Here is a 21,836-nt window from a genome sequence, read left to right as displayed (position 1 = left end):
AAAAATCTATTTTGGCCAAGCAGTGAGCAGTTTTATTATAGTCCCTAGGAAAATGTTGAATGACCCAGGATTTTACATTCATCAACAGGTGATGAATATGTCTAATGAGGGCAGAATTTGAATTTGTTTGAGACGAATCTTGAATGGCCTTGACCACCTCAAGCTATCTATTTGAATCATCACACCATCATATCGCTTGTTTTGGATGAGAGCCAGTTCATCAAGAATACCCCACAATTCAGCATCAAAGACTAAGCACTTGCCTAGATATCTGTTATATCCCATAATCCACTCCCCATTTCCATTTCTTATGACTCCCCCCGTAGCATTTTCATAAACAATTTGAACCGCCCTATCAGTACAAAGACTAATCTAAATTTTCGATACCTGAGCTGATGAAATTTGTTTATTCCATTTAGATACGTCCTCCTATGAAAAGAAGCAAACTGTTTTGCCCATATATATGAAATCTTTACAATCTCACCTATATTCCAAGAGACACCATGAAAAAGAAAATTGTTTCGATTTTTCCAAATTCTCCAAGTTAGTAAATCAAATAAACATGACCAATTTACCGCACCAATGACTGATTTAGCAGGATTGCAAATTAGACTTTAACCACGGAAGAAAGTCTCTTGTAAAGAAGCGCCCACTGGTTCCATCTGGAATAACTAGCATCCAAATTTCTTTAGCCGTCGGACAGTCTCTGATAACATGCAAAATATCTTCAGGATGATAGCCACATAAACCACAAGAGCTATCATGCCCTATTCCCCGCTTAACACGCTCCAAGTTAGTCAGTAATTTCTAATTTAAAACAAACCATAAGAAGAATCTGACTCTTTGAGGTCCTTGAAATTTCCATGGTATATTCTATTTTACATCTTTTGGTTTTCACAAACTTTCCCGAATATGCTAATAAGCACTTTTAAGAGAGAAGATACCATTTGAAGTCCTAGCCCAAATAATTTTGTCAAGACTTGCAGACGGGTGGGGTGGTGACTACCCACAATGTGTCTAATAATTTCTTTTGGCAACCATAGACGAAAAAAAATCTAAATTCCAAAAGCCCTCCACATTGACCATTTCACTAAGCATATAGACTAAATAATTTAAGATTTTTAGTAAAGACTAAGAAACAAATCACCGTTCAGGGATGAAACTTACAACTTGATTTCTCCTCGGATGAATTATAAGCCAAAAAAAACCATGAACTAGAATAAAAGATTAATCTCTATCGGACAAAGAGAATTAAAGGTAAAGCCCTTTCAACAAGTGTTGCTTCTTAAGATTCGAACTTATATTCTCATCTTTGTAGAGGCAAGACTGCTACCATCTCAACATTAATCATGTGTAAAATATTATATATTTAATTAATCATGTTTAAAATAAAACAAAACTATGATAGATTTAAGTGAATACGGTAGGATTGCAATAGTACGTACTTAACTCATATTTTATTGGTCTTAATTATTGATTATGGTACACTATTAATAGAGGCTTTAGGCTCCACAAGTAAAGTAAAATTGACAAGTTTCTTATAAAATATAGTAAAATATTAAAAATAATAAATATTTTTAAAAGAGACACATGACAATTTTTAAAGTTTTTTTTTAGTATTATGCATATATATTTTACAATCCATATTCGGGTTTCTAGCTGCCCTTTTAACAATTTTGTCTTTAAAGTTCAAACATATGTTCTTCCCTTAGAAGTACAATGTATCTTACCATTACACCTAACTACTTATTTATAGTATTAACTCTTTTAATAATATGTGTATCATGTCAATGTTTATGTTAATGTTTATATCATATTTTATATTTTTACTCGTACATAATCGAAGTATTTTTTTAAAAAAATTTTATATGGTAAAAACAATTCTGATCATTAAATTTTCATTCAATGAGGAACATTATATTTAATTAAAGAATTCAAAGGTGCAAATGAGATCTTGACTTCATGTGAAAGAGAAGGCAAGGTTCTCATTATGAGTCAGTTTAGTATTTATAGAGTATGGTTTCATGATTGAGAGCCAACCAATATTAGGAAAATGTCTCCATTCTAATATATCTGGGAATAGGGGAATGGATGGATGATTGAAATGATTTATTATTGTTTAATTCAAGCGTTGTTAAGAAAAAAAGAGTGAAAATCTACATTAAATATAGATTATCTCATATTTAACCACAAGAAGATCTAAATATCATTCAATTGAACTACTACATGAAATACACAATGAAGACCAACAGATAACAAAAACAAATTAAAAACATATCATTTGCAGACCAAAAGAAAAACATTTAAGCTACACACAGATTGACATTTTCAAATGTTCTTTAAGCTGTAAACTTGGGACATGGAGGGATATGTCTAGTCGCGGATCTTTTTGTAAAGTGTGAAGGTTGATATCATTGAGAGCAACACCAGAAGGATGGCAGCAAACAATGAGAGTGCAAGCGAGCTCGCTGTGTATCGACAGAACTTGTCGTAGACATTGCAGATTTTGGTCCACCCGACGTGAGTGTTGCCCTTTAATCCGATATAACCGACGGCCCCTGCTGCACCGGTTGCAGAGGCCACGATCCCGACAAATATCTGCATGTTATAGTTGGGAGTCAAAATCGGTCATCAATTATCTATGGTTGAACTAGTGTTCTCGATTAGACTCAGGAGCTACTTGAATAAAGTATTAAGATGCTTGAATTCTACTCGATAAATAGATAATTAAAACAAATTTAAATTTCCGAATCACACACGAATGACTTACCACATCGAAGAAAGCAAAAAAGAGCAAGAAGGTTTTGGAATAGGTAGGGTTAAGGACGATTGAAAGTGATGCCAACGTAGTGATAATGCTGTAGAAGCCTGTTACTGATAATGCTGCTATGAAATATCTGCACAAATGATACATAATTTAACAAAATACAAAAGATATTATATATATATATATATATTATGTTCTATTTTCTTTGGCAGCATGGGTTTTAATATTGCAAACTATTAAAAAAATTTAGTCTCATTCTATTACAAAAATTATTCAAAAGTTTTAGATAAATTTATTTGGTACAAAACCCTATTTCCAATGATTCTCATCAATCAAGCATTATAGCAACTAATCTTTTAACAAATTCTTAATAGTTGGTTTAAAGTAATTTTTAACATAAAATATTTATTTTTAACCCCAATATTTATATTTTATTTCAGCCCTAATCAAAATTCCTGAATTTTTCCTTATATTTAAGAAATAACTTACATTGAGATTTTGTTTTTCTTTTATCTTATATATAGATTTAAAACATATAAAAGTTTTATTAAACTAAATTCACAAGAATGCAATTATTGAGATTAGCGACCTCCATATCACACATTATCTTTCATTTAAAGAGTCAAGTTTATATTTCTTTTTACCTGTACCCCTTTTGCCGTATGGTCATGGATAAGCTCAAATGTTTGGCATGTGATAGCTATGGGAGTAGGACACAAGATTATTATTTACTTTGTTTGCCATTTGAAATTTCAACAAGAAATTTCCACATTGCAGCCAAAATGTGTAATGTTCCTATTCTGTTTTTTAGCTAAGCCCCTCTTGAGATTTTTTTTAGGCTTAATATTTATTTTTTCCTTTGTCCTATATAGAAATTCTTATTTTCGGTTAGTTTATCTCTTTACTTTTACTATGTTCATCACTTTAGCTCCTTCACCATTTCTGTTTAAAAAAAAAAATCTCACTTATCAAATGTGAACATTTGGATAATAATAAAAGGGTCGAGGTGAGAGTATCACTGTAGTATAGATATGAAAGTGAAAATTTCACTATAATACAAATCAAAATAGACATTTAGCCTATTATCAAGGGGTAAACATGTGAATATATGGGACTTTTTTTCCAAAATAAAATTTTTAAGGTTCAGAATAGGTATTAAATTTTTTCTTAAATAACAAAGGATATGATGTTTTAGTTAGTATTGTAAATATCAAAGTTCCAACTTCAAATTTTCAATGTCAGTTTGTAAGTGTGGTTATGATTCTTTTGAGAGATTTTGTGATTACTTCATGTTAATCAAGAGATTAACAAAAGTTTTGCAAAAATTGCATGCAAACTATATGAATTAATATTTAAATGAGATTATGAATAAAAATATAATTACGTAATAAATATATTTATAAAATTTAATATAATTATATTTTAATTGAATGGTAAAATTTAAATGTTAAAAATTATATAGTCCTGAATTTAGGCCTTATTTTGTGAATTTTATATTTCTATTTTTTATATAAAAACGCTGAAAATAATATTATTTATTTTGTATAGTTTAAATATTTTCGTCATCATTTAATTGAATTAATATCCAGTTAAGTTACGATAACAAACTCAATAAATGTTTAATGTTAGTAGAGATAAATATAAATTATACTTACACGAGGGCAGGTGAATGATTGAACTTTGCTTGGAGTTGGATCCTAACTAAAGGGAAGCCTGGCACTGGAACCAGCTCGGTTTCCTTGCTGGTAGCCATGACCACCACTGAAGTTAGAGTAGCGGCAAATAATAAGACCCGAAGAACAACATCGACAAAAGAATAGTTGACAGGGGACTTAGCCGCAGCCGCCACTGCGGATGGTGGGGTAGCTTCAGACTTTGGTGATGACAGTGGGACAGCAGTTTTATCAGTGGATGCCATGGTTGGTTTTTGGAATCTCTGAAATGAAATGCTGAAGAAACTGGTGCTGTATATGCGTTGTATATATGGAGAATTGAGAATAGACCAAAGTGTCTTATCTGATAAAAGAAAAAACAAATTTTGGAGAATTGAGAATAGACCGAAGTGTCTTCATCTGATAAATAAAACAAATTTTGGTTGGAATTCCCTGCACGCAAAGTGATTTTATAATTACAATCACCAGATTTAATCTAATTGATCTATGTAATCACCTTAATATTAATATGATCAATCAACTGATGAGTTTTGATGGTCTCCTAGGAAAATTTGTTTTCCATACATATATGATTCTGATTTTGTTGGATTTTGAAGTGAAGATTGAAAAGAATTTTCTAACCCTACTTCCCCCATGATTGTCGCACAACAGGACTAAAAACTTGGCGGCTGCTCAGTTTGGCAAATATTAACCATACGTTCTATATTTAATCTAGATAATTTACTCATTATATCAACTCCCTCAAATGTTTAATATATAATATAGATAATATGTTTCAACGCATTCAAACTTATATCTTTTATATTAACAATAATATTCATATTAATCAGACTAAAACTCAATCTATATTTCATTATAATTACTTACATACTCACAAATCTATTTACCCAATTCAACCTATGTGTCATCTAATCAAAGACTCGATTGAATGAGACTAGACGTTTCATCTATTATATATTATGACTATGCTTTTCCAATATGTTTTTCTTTTCGAAGGTATGCTTTCCATCATGTTATAAATTGATTTTATGGACGTAATAAACTATGATTTGATATACTACTTTTTTGTTAAATTTCCATGGTTATTTGTAATTTATAAAAATAAAAAAAATCCATTAACAATTCTATCTTATTTAAATTAAAATAAATTAAAAGTGTTCTCCAAGGTCCCCAAAATGATGTTCTCTTGTCGGAGATGATGAAAAAATTGGGAGAAAGAGTATTGAGAGAAGTTTTTATAAAAGTGTATATAAATGAATCCTTGGTGGAGTCCACATGTGTATGGTGACTATAAAGTAAGATTGATGTGATAGGGATAAGATTATTTATATATAACAGTTGGCCTGTCGAGTAGAAGGTTTTACGGTGACTTTGCCTGAAACAAGAAGTATGAGTTAAGTTCGTTGTGTTGTATTCTTTTTTATAAAACTTAAAAAGAGAAATTGTATCAGAAAAGGTAAGCTGTAGAAATTTTGTTGATATTATTCTTCATTACGTTGTTATTGAACATGCGAGATTTTGATAGCAAAGCATGAGCATGCAAAGCACAATTGAGTCGAAGTATATATGAGTGCTTGAGGTGTTCCTGAAATTTTCTTGATAGGGTTTGGTGCCTAAAGAGAACCCTTTATATATGATAGGCCATTATTACTCAACCCCACCAAAGGCTTTTTATACACACGGTTGAAATCTAATAGTTGCCAATTGCTTTTAAACCTAAGGCAAAGCCAAAATAATTTTGTAGTGAGCGGGATGAAATTTTAATTTTTTATAGTCTATATCTTTATAATTTTTAAATGATTAAATTGAATTTTTATAATTTTAGGGGGACTAAAGTGTAATTTTATCTTTACTAATTTAAAATTTTTAAAAAATCTCAAGGGCTTAAATAGTAATTTTATATTTTAGGGGAGACCGGGGCCCCTGCCAGCCCCCCTAGATTCGCCCTTGTTTAAACCAAGTGATGAATGAAAGTGTTTGACCGCAGTAGCCACTTTGATTGCCATTGTGATGAACAAGTAAATAAAGTAAACAATAAACACAAAAAATAGTTTATGTAGTTAGGTTTCTTTACATCTGTATAGTCTAGATCAATGAATAATTCCACTATATTTAATTCACAATACAAGAAGTGAATCAAGCCTTATCATTCTCCAAGTATAGAGATCTCATTTTTGTACCTAAAGGCTAAAACACTCACCTATAAATTCTTCTTCGAGAACTTAGGCTATAAACATAATTGGTTTACCCTTCAAATGCACTCACAAAATAAGTTCCTCAATAAATCATAAAGTGCTCACTATACTCTCTTATAAAACTTATACAAATCTTTCAACATATAAAAATTGCCGAGATTTGTTAACATACTAGTGACCAATTATAATCCAGCCCCTTAATAGTAGTTGCTACAAAATAGCAAAAGCAACATACTAATGAAAACCAATGTAAAGTATATTGTTGGAGATTTATTTTTCAAAGAAGTCTTCAATGCAACAATGATAGGTTCTCCACAATCCAAGGGGTTTACTTGTTTGATCCGAGCCAATTCAATTTTTGAGGATAGTCACTTTAAATAGATCGGTCTTCAAAGTCGAGCTTCTAATTGAAAGTTTAAATATTTTATTTCAATTAATTGTCAATTCCAAATATGCAAGTTAGTAGACTATCACAGGAATGATAAAAATGACCACTTTTGATGGGCACTTAGCAAGCAACTTCAAAAACTTATCTCAACATACACTTTTAAGATTCCTCTCTCACGGATTCTCTCCTACATGTTCTCATCTTTTTCAACTCCATTTTGGGGATTCTCTTCCCCTTTTTACACTATACTCTCGAGACCATCTAACTCTACAATTCTTTGCCTTCCAATAGTAATTGCCCGTGAACCTCCAAATTTAAACCTTGTATCAATAGACTTATTAGATACAAGTTAAAAAATTAAGGACTAAATGTACAAAAACATGAGTACCATTTTAAATAAAGTGATAAAGTTTGAGAATTTTTTATATTATATATATTTTTGGACACAGATGAAATATATTTGTGGGAATGCTATTTTAATTTTTTTCAACTAAACTTTTATTAATCAATTTTAATTTTAAATGAAGTTTGGCAATTGAACTTTATGATAAATTCTCGTGACCTTTATTTGGATATTATTTTAAAATTTTATATTAATATTTATTTGTAATTAAATTTAAATAAAACAAATTATTACATAAATAATATTTTGAGTTAAATCAAAAAATTAAATTCATAAAATATCATATTAAAATTCAATTCTATTAAGTCGAAAAATTAACCCATTTATTTTTAATAAAATCTAATGTCATGTGAATTAAAATTCATCATTGCTTAATGTTCCATTTATAATAATTACTTAGGGATTAATTTCTCATATTATATTTTTCTTTTATATATTATCCATATAGGTGTTAATATAGATGAAGAAAAGTTTGAAAATTGCAATCAAAGTACTCTTTTAAATGCTGTGGTTGGAACCTTATCCTTAATCTTAATTGCTCATAGTCAAAACCTAATCACTTTCTCCCCTATAAAGGCTATATATCCTTATTTAAAGGAACATTAAAAAGATTAAATTAATTAAACAACCCAATTAAAATTGACAAATAAACTGCCTTTACTTTCTTTAAGTTTTATTGACCTAAGTAACCAATTTAGTTAAACCAACCTCAATTTTGACACTTTCTTTTCCTAGCGGCTTTTTAATTAGATTTCTTATACGATATAATCATATAATATAAATTAATTAATTAAAATAAATTATATTATTGTATAAAATTCATATATTACAATCTGATCTTATATTATATTACATTAGTAAATGAGATATTGATTTAATTGTAATAATAAAGTTATTAGATGTTTGAATTTCGTCAAATTTGGGTTGTTTTTCTAGATTTATTATTGTTTAAATCTCATCACATATGGATGTTGTTTAGATATATTTTTATTTTCAATTTGGTTATATTATAATAATTGGTTTTGATTATGATTATTCGATATATCAATTGTACTTGTAATTTATATCTATACTATTTATTAAGTCATTAATTGAGTTAGGGTGTGTTTGATAATAAACTGAAAATTTAAGTAGTGAATTTTTGTTGCTAAATTTTATAAGTGATGTATTTATATTAGAAAATTATTTGGTAAATTAGTAAATATAAGTATTAAATATAAATATGTTGTTTGATAAAAGTAAATATTGATTTTAAATAATTTTTTATTTTAATCTTATTAATATAATATTTTATATTATTTTAGATAATAATGAACGAAAGATAAATATAATAATTTGAATATCTTATTTTTTAAAAGGATCATTTATTTTATTTTTAATAAAATAAAATCCAATTCAACACATTTTTGTTAAAAAATTATATTAAATAAAAATTAAAATGATTATCAAACACATTAAAATATTAAATATTAAAATGAAATAAAATTTTCAATGATAAAAACTTAAAATTCAAATTTTCTTAAAAAGTAATAAATATTATTATGAGAGCATTTTATCTTTTTATATTTTTATACAAATTTTATTAAAAATTTGAAATCCAAAATAAATCTATAAAGATTAGACATAATAAAATTTTAAAAACTAAAATCGACAATACATCAACTTAATTATTTCAACCAAAATTCATTAATTTTAATATAAGTTTTAATTCAGAATTATGCTTCAAAATGATTTGCGTAAGTTTAAAATCAAATCATAAAGCAACTGTTTTTACGTTTGGATGTGTCCAACTAAGCTCCCAAACCAAGCTTTAATAGCAATGATTGAAAGATTAATTGAATCCATAGATAGTACCGAATGGAAAGCCAAAATGTTTTATTATTATTATTTATATATATTTTACAGTTTATATTCGGAGTTTAGATTACTCTTTTAATAATATTATTTTTAAATTTTAAATTTAATAAACTGATATAAAACCAATTTAAATCCAATAAACACTAGTGTTTTTCTCAAACTTTCTTAAATATTTAGATTTAAATTTTCAATTTATCAATTTTATTAAAAGTTATATCATTAAGCTAAATAATACTATTTATTAGTTAAAAAGAATATTTAATATTTTTAATGCTAAAATCATCTTTAAATAACTTTTAACTTATTAATTTTATATTAATTAATAGAAATTGAAAATTAAACCAGTAGTCGGAGTATTGGTAAATGTTGGTTAATAGTATAACAAAACAAATTCACACACACGTTGGTTCTACATTGTATTATTATAAATTAAATTTATTTTATACAATTCTATAATTTCCCATAAGATTAATTATTTAATAATCAAATTATTGTGTATTTTATGGCTTTTATTCACATATATTATACATATAAAACTTTTAAAAATAAAAATAAATATTTTTGTAATGTAAAAATAAATATAATAAAATTCTTACATAACACTTAATCTATCAAGATTTGTCATTTCAGACTATAGAAAAAATTAATTTTGAGATTGTAATTATTTCAGATTATAAAAAAAACTAATTTTGAGATTGTACTTAAATTTATTGATATTTTGACATTCTTAATTCTTTTAATTTTGATATATCAAATTAGCACATAAATATTTCAAAATATAATTCTCTTTTAAAAAATGGGATGTGAGAAAAGTCAAAGTATTTGTAATTTGGGGCAATAACTTTTAATAGGTAACATTTACACATTAACCTTCATTACAATTAGGTCATGGTCGATTAAAATTTACTTACGTTACACTTGTCAAATGGTGACTATTTCGATAGGTCTCTTTATTAAATGGATCAGATCAAATTAGTCCATTTATTATTAAATGGATCAATTTAATTCTTATACTACAAAAAAATCAAATAATGTCAAATTTTAACGGAGTTAACATTGACTATTTAAAATTGACTTTCACTATTTAACAGTTATATTTTAAAAGCTTTTCATGATTCTACAAATAAAATAAATATTTTGTTTGAAATTGAACTATAAATAAAAAAAGACAAACTTCCTGTCACTTTTAATTAGTAAATGTTAACTTTATACTAATTTGGTCTTATTTGATTCTTTTCAGGGATATAAAAATTAAATTAATATATTTAATAGTACATGAATTAATTTGATCTAATCTCTATAATAGAGAGACTTCACAAATACTTATATCTATTTTTATTTGATTAAATTTAACAAAATTAAATTACTTTTAATTTACACCAACTTTTATGTGAATACCAATTAAGTGGTTAAATTGGTAAAATTTTGTAGTGATTATGAATGTGTTTAAAATTAATTCAACTTTTATATTAATGTAAATGATCTTCATATATATGTATTTTGCGGTTGATACAGCACCACGTCAAACCAAACCAATTGTAATAAGTTTTAATTTCGTGTTGGCTAAAAAATATCAACACTTATTCATGCACCTACTTTTTTTCCCATGAGAATACGTTACCTATTAATATTTTCTTTTATTTTTTTTATTGTTTGAATTTAAAAATATAAGAATGAGCCGATTGAGTCTTAACTCAATTAGCATAGGTATTGTTACCATTGCAGTAGGATATGGGCTCGAGTACGCTGAAGCGTATTATCTTCTTATTTATGGGTTGGAGAGAGGTTATGAGTAGTTCTAGACATTGTGTCAAAAAGCACAAATATAATTAGAATCTATAATGAGATTGTTTAAAAAATATAAGTCTGGTTGTTAACACTATTAAAATTCTTAAAATATAAATAAATAGATTAACTTTTAAATGTACAAAAGAATATAAACTTAGAGCATATTTTAATTTTTTTATCGAAATATTTTATTTCTTGATCATATTGTCGAAACCATTTTTTGAAGGATGGGGTCGACTTTGTTTGGAAACAAAAATTAAAACGAGAGTCACAACCGATCTTTATTTGGTGTGATCGGATCACCTTTGTTTTAATAAAATAATTTTAGTTTACTAAAACGGCATTTTGGTCTACGAATTCCAAGAGAACAAGTTCGGGAGTCGGTTACGTGCGATGAAGGATTAGCGCCCCCGACACGCCCAAAAATTGGTACCGAATTGATTAGTTAGTGTCTTAATGTCGAAAATCAAAAATCGGGAATGAATTTGAAATATGATCTTTTCTATCAATATCGATTTTAAAATTTTTGAATTAGCTCAAAACAATTTGTTTAAAGATTTCCTTATCTCGAGATATCGGAGCATCACATCCCGTAAGTTAGGACACAATACCATGAATTCTCGAGCATAGGTGTATCTTTAATTTTAATTAGAATTTCGTGTATTTTAAAACTCAAAAGGATACTTTGCCATTTAGAACCAATGAGAAAATCGAAACCCCATAAGTTAGGGCACAATTTCTCGATGTTCTAAAACGAGAAACATTGCCTTATTTTGAAATTTTTGTTTTTAAGTAGTAGCGAATATGGCATTTGAACGACGTACATTATTTGTTTGGAATAAAAAAAATCAAGCGATCCAAGTCAGGCAAATATGTTGGGTTAATGTATGATATGATTTGAACTAGATAAAACAAAAAAATATAACATAGAGTACGTAATAACAACACAAATACAATATTATACAAGCAAATGGCAATAATGAAAATACGAATAAACTAATTATACCATACACAATGACAATAATCACATAACATATGTAACTTGAATACTAATCATTAATAATCAAAGACAAGTGAATTAAAAATATTATAACATAAATTAAAATGACTAAAATGTAAAACAAATTTTAAAATAATAAGAAATGAATTTAAAATAAATAATGAGAAAAAAATTTAATCAACAATGTACAAAACAATTTAAAAATAGAATATATGTACACATATATATAGTAGGTAAGGAATATAAAATAAATAATACATATAAAATAGACCAATATAAAATATATGCATAAAGCAAGTTAAAATAAATAATAAGAATTTAAACAAACAATACATTAAAATAAGTTGGAATAGATGTAAAGTAAATAACATATAAAATATTTTAAATAACACATAGGTGAAATATTATTTTTTTAAAAAGTTAATAAATGGATTAAATAGATTTAGGACATGGTTGAAAACGAGTTAAAATTTAGGGTACAAAATTATAAATACTAGAAAGTTAATCAGGGACCTAATCAAAAACCAAACGAAATCTGAGGGTTAGAATTAAAAAAACAAAAGAAAATTGGAAATGGGGGCCGATTGAATGGAGTTGCGAATGAAAAGGACTGATCGCATAAATATCCCTTTTAGGGAGAATTTACAACGCCCCACTACCCGCACGGTACCTTTTCAAATGATTTTAAAAAAGGTTTCCTACTTTTCTATTCTGCTGGTTCCTTTTTTTTCAAGAAAAAAAAACCAAAAACTCTTTCCTTCCCTCTTTTCATTTTCATTTCTCTGAAACAAACCTCTCTCTCACCAAGTTCAAGTGAGAAAGCTCCTATTTCGCCTTCCGAATACTCGTCCCCCCCTTTCTTTTCCATGGCCTAAACGAGAAACCTGAGGGGTTTCGTGGCTCTTTTGGATCGGGGAATCTCCGATGGTGGCGGGATGCGAAGAATAGGTAAGTTTTCAGCCCCTCTTTCATTTTTTATTTTTATTTTTAAAAAAGATTTAACACAGAAAATAAAATAAAAAAATCTAAAGAAAGAAAAAACCAAGAAAAGAAAATATGAAAACAACCTTTTTAGTTCTCTTTTTGATTAATGATCTGTGTAATACAATCTCCTTTTTTGTATTTGAAAACAAAACCCCCTTTTGTTTATTGATTTGCAGTAAATTTGAAAGGAAACTAAGAAGAAGTTAAAACAAAATGAAAACAAATAAAATGAAATCGAAGATCCACCTTTCTGTGTTTTTTCTCTTGATTGCTAGTCTCCTGGTATTACATTTTTACCAGGCTATATAGTCGAATACAAAAATATTTCTACTGTTTTTTCGTTTTTTGCTCTTATGGCCTCTCTATCTCCGCGTGCTTGTCTCGTTTTTGCAGGTGAAATGGGTGACCAGACGCGTGCATGGAGGCATGTGACGTGTGTGGGGAGTGGTGGTGGTAGTGCGCAAGGTGGAAGACAGCATGGGAGAGTGGGGATCGTGCTGGTGGTAGACAGCATGGGACTAGGGTTGGCTGCTGAAAATTCTTAAGATTAGTGGGCTGTTATTTGGGCTCTTTTTTATTGTTTTGGGTTTTGTTATTGTTTTATTTGTCTGGGCCAAAAATTGGCCATTACAGCTGCCCCTCTTTGCTCATTGTCGTGTAACGAGAATGGAGCAAAGACTCAAAAATGGCCAATTTTACTTAGTCTCGCTGAATCTTAACTTCTTGGTACTTCTTTTCTTCTAATAGCCTCGTTTCATCCCACTGCATCTTCAGGGGCACAGGAATTGTTGCTTTGATTCACTCCACTGCAACTTCGGAGATTCAAAGAGAAGAGATTTGTAGCATCGATCTTCTCTACTAAACTTCAATTAGCTTCACTGTAACTTCAGGGATGTAAAATATGTATCTTCGATTAACTCCAATCTTTATCTTTTACTCGACATGTGATCCTGAGCTCAACTCATTTCTCGCTATATGAATTGACTTTTTTAAAAACAGACATTAAGACAGAAATAGCTCAACACGTGAGCTAAGGCTCAACTCACCTCCCGCAATACGAGTTGGTTTTTTTGAAACTTAATTTGAAAAGCAGATTTTGAAAATACCTCGACATGTGACCCGAGGCTCAACTCACCTCTCGTAATATGAGTTGATTTTTGAAAAGCATAAATTGAAAAAACATTAATTGAAAATACCTCAGCGTGCCCCGAGGCTCAACTCACCTCTCGCAATATGAGTTGATTTTTTTGAAAAGCAGAAATTGAAAATACCTCAGCGTGTGAGCCAAGGCTCAACTCACCCTTCGCAATATGAGTTGATTTTTTTGATGATAAATTAAAAATACCTCAATGTGACTTGAGGCTCAACTCACCTCTCGCGATATGAGTTGATTTTTGAAAAATAAATTAAAACACAAAAATTGACAATACCTCAGCGTACCCCGAGGCTCAACTCACCTCTCGCAATATGAGTTGAATTTTGAAAAACAGAAATTGAAAATATCTCAGCGTGTCCTGAGGCTCAACTCACCTCTCGCAATATTTGACAAACAATAATTGAAAATACCTCAGCGTGCCCCGAGGCTCAACTCACCTCCCGCAATATGAGTTGATTTTTTTAACAAAAAATAATTGAAAATACCTCAGCGTGCCCCGAGGCTCAACTCACCTCTTGCAATATGAGTTGATTTTTGACAAACAGAAATTGAAAATACCTCAGCGTGCCCCGAGACTCAACTCACCTCACGCAATATAAGTTGATTTTTTTGAAAGTAGAATTTGAAAATACCTCGGCGTGCCCTAAGGCTCAACTCACCTCTCGCAATATGAGTTGAATTTGAAAAACAGAAATTGAAAATATCTCAGCGTGTCCTGAGGCTCAACTCACCTCTCGCAATATGAGTTGATTTTTTTGACAAACAATAATTGAAAATACCTCAGCGTGCCCCGAGGCTCAACTCACCTCCCGCAATATGAGTTGATTTTTTTAACAAACAATAATTGAAAATACCTCAGCGTACCCCGAGGCTCAACTCACCTCTCGCAATATGAGTTGATTTTTTGACAAACAGTAATTGAAAATACCTCAGTGTGCCCCGAGGCTCAACTCACCTCTCGCAATATGAGTTGATTTTTTTGAAAGTAGAATTTGAAAATACCTCAACGTGTCTTAAGGCTCAACTCACCTCTCGCAATATGAGTTGATTTTTTTGAAACAGAAATAAAAACATCAGAATACCAAAACATGTTATCTGGTGGAACTCTAGTGTTTTTTCCTTTAATTCAGTACAACTATCATCACGTCCTCTCGCTCTACTGGAGTACCTGTAGATGTCATGCATAACGTTATCATGATATGCATATGTTTGTCTTAAATGCCTTTATGCCTACATGATTATGCTATGCGCCTTTGGCATGTTTGTCATATATCCCTTTTTCGTCAAGATTTTTGATGATCCGCGTTCATTGCTTCGACTCTTGACTTTCTCTTCAGTACCCGTACCCGTCCTCAAGCTTCACGAATAATCTGTGTTTTCTCAAATATCACTCTTTTGCCCTTAGTTGAGCTTTGTCCTTGCGTTGAGACTCTTGTACTTATCAAATTCTTACCCGGGTAATGCTTAACATTTCTTTTGTTTAGAGTATGTCATTTCACTATTTATCATGTAATTGAACCACATAATGAGATGTATGAAAATGGTCAGGTAGGGACAAAAGGATACCTCACATTTATTCATTTCAAATGTAGAAAACAAAGAAAGTTAACCAATGATAGTAAAAGAGTGTCATAAAGAGGAAAGAGATTGTATTCAACGAATACAAATGCTCTAGATATTCAATGCATGAACTCTTCCAAGTTCCTTAATCAAGAATCTTTTCGAGCATGGCTTCTTGCGTAGAAGATTTCGAGCTTTCAGAAATGCTTCAGATACTATAGTCTCACTATTTGACCCACCATTCAAAACGCCTTATTCTTTAAGCCCGGTGCTTGTTTTATTAGAACGGCCTTTCGGGTTTTCGTCCTAATCTTTTGTGTTAATCAAGATGCCCTTTTCGGGTTTTCACCTTGATCACCCTTTTTTTTCTTTTTTGTTTCTTTTTTTTTTTAGGCATAATATTTCTTCACAGCATTTGAGTTCACTAGATTTGGTAACTCATTCCCATCCATCTCAGTGAGAATCAAAGCTCCACCCGAGAATGCCTTCTTTACGACGTATGGTCCTTCCCAATTCGGTGCCCATTTTCCTCGCAGGTTTCTTTGTATTGGGAGAATCTTTCTCAGCACGAGTTCTCCTTCGTGGAATTCTCTTGGCCGTACCTTCTTATCATGAGCCGCGATCATTCTCTTCTGGTACATCTGTTCATGAAAAATTACCTTTAGATGTTTTTCTTCGATGAGGTTTAACTGGTCATATCGGGCTCGAACCCATTCTGCTTCCTCTAATTTCGGCTCCATTAAGACTCGTAGAGAGGGGATCTCAACTTCGATAGGTAGCACAGCTTCCATTCAATAGACCAGAGAGAAAGGAGTTGCCCCCGTAGATGTCCGTACAAATGTGCGATATGCATACAAAGCAAATGGTAGCTTCTCGTGCCAGTCTTTATATGTCTCGGTCATTTTCCCAATAATCTTCTTAATATTCTTGTTGGCCGCTTCAACAGCTCCGTTCATCTTTGGGCGATAGGACGAGGAGTTATGATACTTTATTTGGAATTGCTCACACACTTCTTTCATCATCTTGTTGTTCAAATTCAAGGCGTTATCTGAAATGATTCTTTCAGGCAAACCATATCGACAAATGATTTCCTTTTTCAAAAACCTTCAAACCGCAGTCTTCATCACATTGGCAAACGATGTAGCTTCTATCCATTTTGTGAAGTAATCAATAACCACAAAAATGAATCGGTATCCATTAGAAGCTTTTGGGGAAATTGGCCCTATAACATCCATGCCCCACATAGAAAAAGGCCACGGAGAAGTCATGACGTGAAGGGGCAAAGGGGCTACATTAATTTTAGCACCATAAATTTGACATTTGTGGCATTTTCGTGCGAAATTAATGCAGTCGCTTTCCATCGTCAGCAAGTAATATCCGAGTCTCATAATCTTCCTGGCCATAGTGAAACCATTGGCATGTGTCCCGCAAATTCCCTCATGGATATCCTTAAGTATTTTTCTGGCTTCAACAGTATCTACACATCTCAAGAGCACCTGATCTTTTCCTCTTTTGTACAGGATGTCCCCATCAATAACGAATCCCGCTGCCATTCTTCTGATTGTTCTTTTGTCGTTCTCGTTTGCTTGTTCGGGATACTTTTGATTCTTGATATATTCTAAGACATCATGGAACCATGACCGTCCATCTGGCTCTTTTTCAATGCTGAAACAATGTGCAGGAACTTCATATATGCTCATTTGAAGAGGCATTATTTCTGTTTCTCTGTTTACTTTGAACATTGAAGCCAAAGTGGCTAGGGCATCGGCCAATTGGTTTTCTTCTCGTGGGAGGTAATTAAAAGTTATTTCTTCGAATTCTTTAATCAACTCTGCCACTAGATCTTTGTATTTAACCAGTTTCGAGTCTCTCACTTCCCAATCTCCACGGATTTGGTAAATCACCAAGGCTGAGTTTCCGTATACCTCTAAAGTTTTAACGTTTCGTTCAATAGCTGCACGAAGTCCCATGATACATGCCTCATATTCCGCTATGTTATTAGTACAGAAGAAGTTTAACCTGGCAGTGAGTAGGTAATGGTTCCCTTCTGGCGATACTAAGACTGCTCCAACCCCATGCCCCAATGCGTTCGATGCACCATCAAAGCTCATCTTCCATGACTTCTCTTTTGGTGACTCGCATTCTTTTTCTGTAATGCACATCAAGTCTTCATCTGAGAAATCAAATCTCAATAGCTCGTAATCCTCCGTTGTTCGAGTTGCTAAGAAGTCAGCTATTGCACTTCCTTTTATCGACTTTTGGCTCATATAGACGATGTCATACTCTGACAGTAAAATCTGTCATCGTGTCATTCTTCCTGAGAGTGCAGGTGATTCCATCATGTACTTTATTGAGTCCAGCTTTGAAATTAACCATGTTGTATGATACAACATATATTGCTTAAGTCTCCGAGCTACCCAAACCAGAGCGCAACAGTATTTTTCAATAGATGAATACTTTACCTCGTATTCAGTGAACTTTTTGCTGAGGTAGTAGATCGCATTTTCTTTCTTTCCTGACTCCCCATGCTGCCCCAATACGTAACCCATTGAATTTTCGAACACTGTCAAATACAAAATTAATGGTCTTCCCGGAATCGGCGGTACTAACACTGGAGGACTAGACAAATATTGTTTTATCTTATCAAAGGCCACCTGGCATTCCTCATTCCATTCTCTCGGGTTATGTTTTCGAAGAAGCCGAAAGATTGGGTCGCATTGGTTGGTAAGTTGAGCGATGAATCGGGTGATGTAGTTTAACCTCCCTAAAAATCCTCTGACTTCCTTTTGCGTGCGCGGAGGTGGTAACTCTTGAATAGCTTTTATTTTATCTGGATCAACCTCGATACCTCTTTCACTGACAATGAAGCCCAGCAATTTTCCCGAGGTAGCCCCTAACGTACATTTGGTCGGATTGAGCTTTAGCTGGAACTTTCTCAGTCTGTCGAACAATTTCTTCAGGTTCACTACATGCTCTTCTTCCCCTCGGGATTTAGCAATCATATCGTCGACGTAGACATTTATTTATTTATGCATCATGTCATGGAATAACGTCACCATAGCCCTCTGATATGTTGCCCCAGCATTCTTTAACCCAAATGGCATCACCTTGTAGCAGAATGTTCCCCATATTGTTACGAAGCTAGTTTTTTTCATATCCTCAGAGGCCATTTTGATCTGATTATACCCCGAGAATTCGTCCATGAAAGAAAACAATGAATGTTTTACTGTGTTATCCACCAACGTATCAATGTGTGGTAAGGAAAAATTATCTTTAGGACTTGCTCGATTCAGGTCACGATAATCTACGCACATTCGTACTTTACCGTCTTTCTTTAGTACCGGGACTATGTTAGCCACCCATTCTGGATATTTGGAGGCTTGTAGGAAGCCAGCATCAAATTGCTTCTTGACTTCCTCTTTTATCTTCAACAACATCTCAGGCCTCATCCGTCTTAGCTTTTGTTGAATGAGCTTGCATTCTGGCTTTAATGGGAGCTTATGGACCGCTACATCTTCATCCAATCCTGGTATGTCCTGATATGACCATGCGAATACATCTTTGTACTCGCGGAGCAAAGCAATCAAATTATACCTGGTGCTCCCTGAAATAGAAGTCCCAATCTTCACTTCTTGCTTCCTTTCTTCAGTTCCCAGATTTATTATTTCAACAGATTCTTGATGAGGAAAAATCTATTTATCCTCTTGTTCCACCATTCTTAGCAAGTCAGGAGACGAGACATAGTTTTTAGCATTTTTTTCGGCTTCGAATTCTCCTAAACAAATAACCTTCTCAAAACCGATTTCAGGACTCGTAACAGGTTTGTTCATGCTGTTGACATCTGAGCACCTGAAAGTTGAATGGAAAAGGAAACTATAGAGGGGCATCCAAGTATTGGAACCAACAAACGAAATGTTATGGCATGGCATGAGGCAAATGTAAGGATTGGCTATGAAATGAGAAAATGATTATGAAATTAGTGATAATGTGAAAGATTATGACAAAATGCATCTTCATTGATATTCATTTGAATGATAAAGAGCGAATGCAGGCTCTTACAAAAGAACTCTATTATATCTAAGGACACAATAGAATGTTAACATTTGAGCATTACTCTGAAGACTTATAAACTACAAGAAGGTCCTCGGCAGTCTAATTGTTCAACCTGAAACCCAGGGGACAAGAGCGTATCCTTGGGACGTCTTTACTTGTGTTAGCTCCTTTGTTAATGACATTTATACTGATATTCTGAAAACCCTTTTCGATCATTAACATTGTGCCTTGTGCATTATCCTGCCCCGGGTATATCATTCCTGCAGACGTAAATGTTCTTGACAAAAGAGGGAATTCTATAGGCTCCAATTCTGGTTCTCGGCCTAAGGTTCTCGCGATTCTTCTTTCCTGATCTTTCTTCCACTGCCTTCTTTTTTGACGCATGTCCGGCTGGAACCCTAAATCGTATCGGGCCTTGTGGTGTACTGGCTTTAGAGCCCTGACTATTCCTTGTAGATATCTCCCTAAACCTCTTCTCGCTCGAGCTCCACTTCCTATAGTCAACTTGATACCCATCCTGGTATTTCTCGACAGTTTTGGCTCGGGAATTTTGTTTCCCTCAGCGACAAATGTGGCATTCACAAACTCAAGAGCTCGGAAGGAGCATTCTATAGCATCTTTACTTACTTCAATGTATGGTGCGTCAGTGGAAATAGATGCTACAATGTCTTCTTCTCCCTCAACAGTGACCAAACAGCCATCCATGATAAATTTCACCTTTTGATGGAGGGATGATGGGACCACTCCGGCGGAATAGATCCAGGGTCTTCCCAAAAGGCAGTTATATGATGGTGTAACGTCCATGACTTGAAACTCGACATCGTATATGTAGGGACCCACTTCTAGAGGGATCTCGATTTTTCCTATGACCTCTCATCTTGTTCCATCGAATGCCCTTACTGTGGAATGGAAAGGCCTTAGGTAGGACAAATCCATCGGAATCCTGGAAAGTGTGGCCAAAGGCATGACGTTGAGTGCCGATCCATTGTCGATAAGCACATTTGGTATTATGTAACCCCTGCAGCGGGTTGTGATATGCAATGCTTTCACAAAGCCTCTACCATTGGGCGGTATTTCATCATCACTAAAAGAAATGAAATTATCCGCGTTTAAATTATTCACCCATCTGTCAAGCTTCTCAACGGATATATTGTTTGCCACGTAAGATTGATTCAACACATTTAACAAGGCGTTCCGGTGGGGTTCTGAATTTAACAGTAGAGACAATATCGAGACTCGTGCTAGCTGCTTGCTCAATTGTTCCAGCACATTATACTCACTATGTTTGATAAACTTTAAAAATTCCCGTACTTCTTCCTCATCCACCGACTCTTTAGTTTTTTGTTGCTCGGGCGGGGTTTTGTGCTTAGTTTCAGCCTCATACATTGGTGCATTTCCTTTTTGTTTCAAATCACTATTCTTCTTCACTAGTTCGACTTCTTTCGAATAACATCTCCCACTGCGAGTGAAATAACCTACTTCTCCAACGTTTCCAGTTACAGCTTTGGATTTTTCGTCTTCAGGTGTGACGATATAGACGTCGTATTTCCATGGTACTGCTTTATTATCCTTGTAGGGGAAATGAGATGGTACTTCAATTATCATTTTTGGTTTCACCGGTTCCTTCCTTGCATCGTAATAAATTACGAATGGTCGATCGGCGCTATACGGAAAACCTGACGATTGATTGTCAGAGGCACATACTTCTCTCTCATTGGTCTCTCCTTCATTAATGATCTCAATCTCCTTATTATCTATCCGGTCTTACAGTAACCTTTTAAATTCCTCACATGATTGAATGTCGTGCCCTACAATTCCATGAAAATTACAAAAAACCTAACATTCTTTTCTGAGATTATCGTCAGGGCGACAGAGTAATCCCTTCTTAACCAGTGCCTCCTAGATTTTCTGCAGAGGCGTCCTTATTTCTGAAACATATCTTCTGACTTTCCTTTCATCTTCTTTCCCCACTGTGCTCACATTTCCTTCGGTATGGTTAGGGAATGGATTGC

At 32.5% G+C, this 21,836-nt stretch overlaps 1 protein-coding gene across 1 annotated transcript; it reads right to left on the bottom strand.

Moving 5' to 3' along the window:
- Positions 1-2,131: 2,131 nt before the first annotated feature.
- Positions 2,132-4,810, bottom strand: LOC108475560 (CASP-like protein 1D1). Its single transcript, XM_017777538.2, has 3 exons — positions 4,423-4,810; positions 2,771-2,897; positions 2,132-2,598 (listed from the first exon to the last, which is right to left on the bottom strand). Exons 1-3 carry the CDS (start codon positions 4,683-4,685, stop codon positions 2,374-2,376), a joined length of 615 nt encoding a protein of 204 aa, XP_017633027.1. The 5' UTR covers positions 4,686-4,810; the 3' UTR covers positions 2,132-2,373.
- Between the last annotated feature and the right edge of the window lie 17,026 nt (positions 4,811-21,836).

The sequence above is a fragment of the Gossypium arboreum genome, chromosome 3, assembly GCF_025698485.1.
Source record: "Gossypium arboreum isolate Shixiya-1 chromosome 3, ASM2569848v2, whole genome shotgun sequence".
Taxonomy (NCBI): Eukaryota; Viridiplantae; Streptophyta; class Magnoliopsida; order Malvales; family Malvaceae; genus Gossypium; species Gossypium arboreum.
The sequence above is the reverse complement of the archived record's forward strand: the minus strand, read 5'-3'. Positions and strand labels throughout refer to the sequence as shown.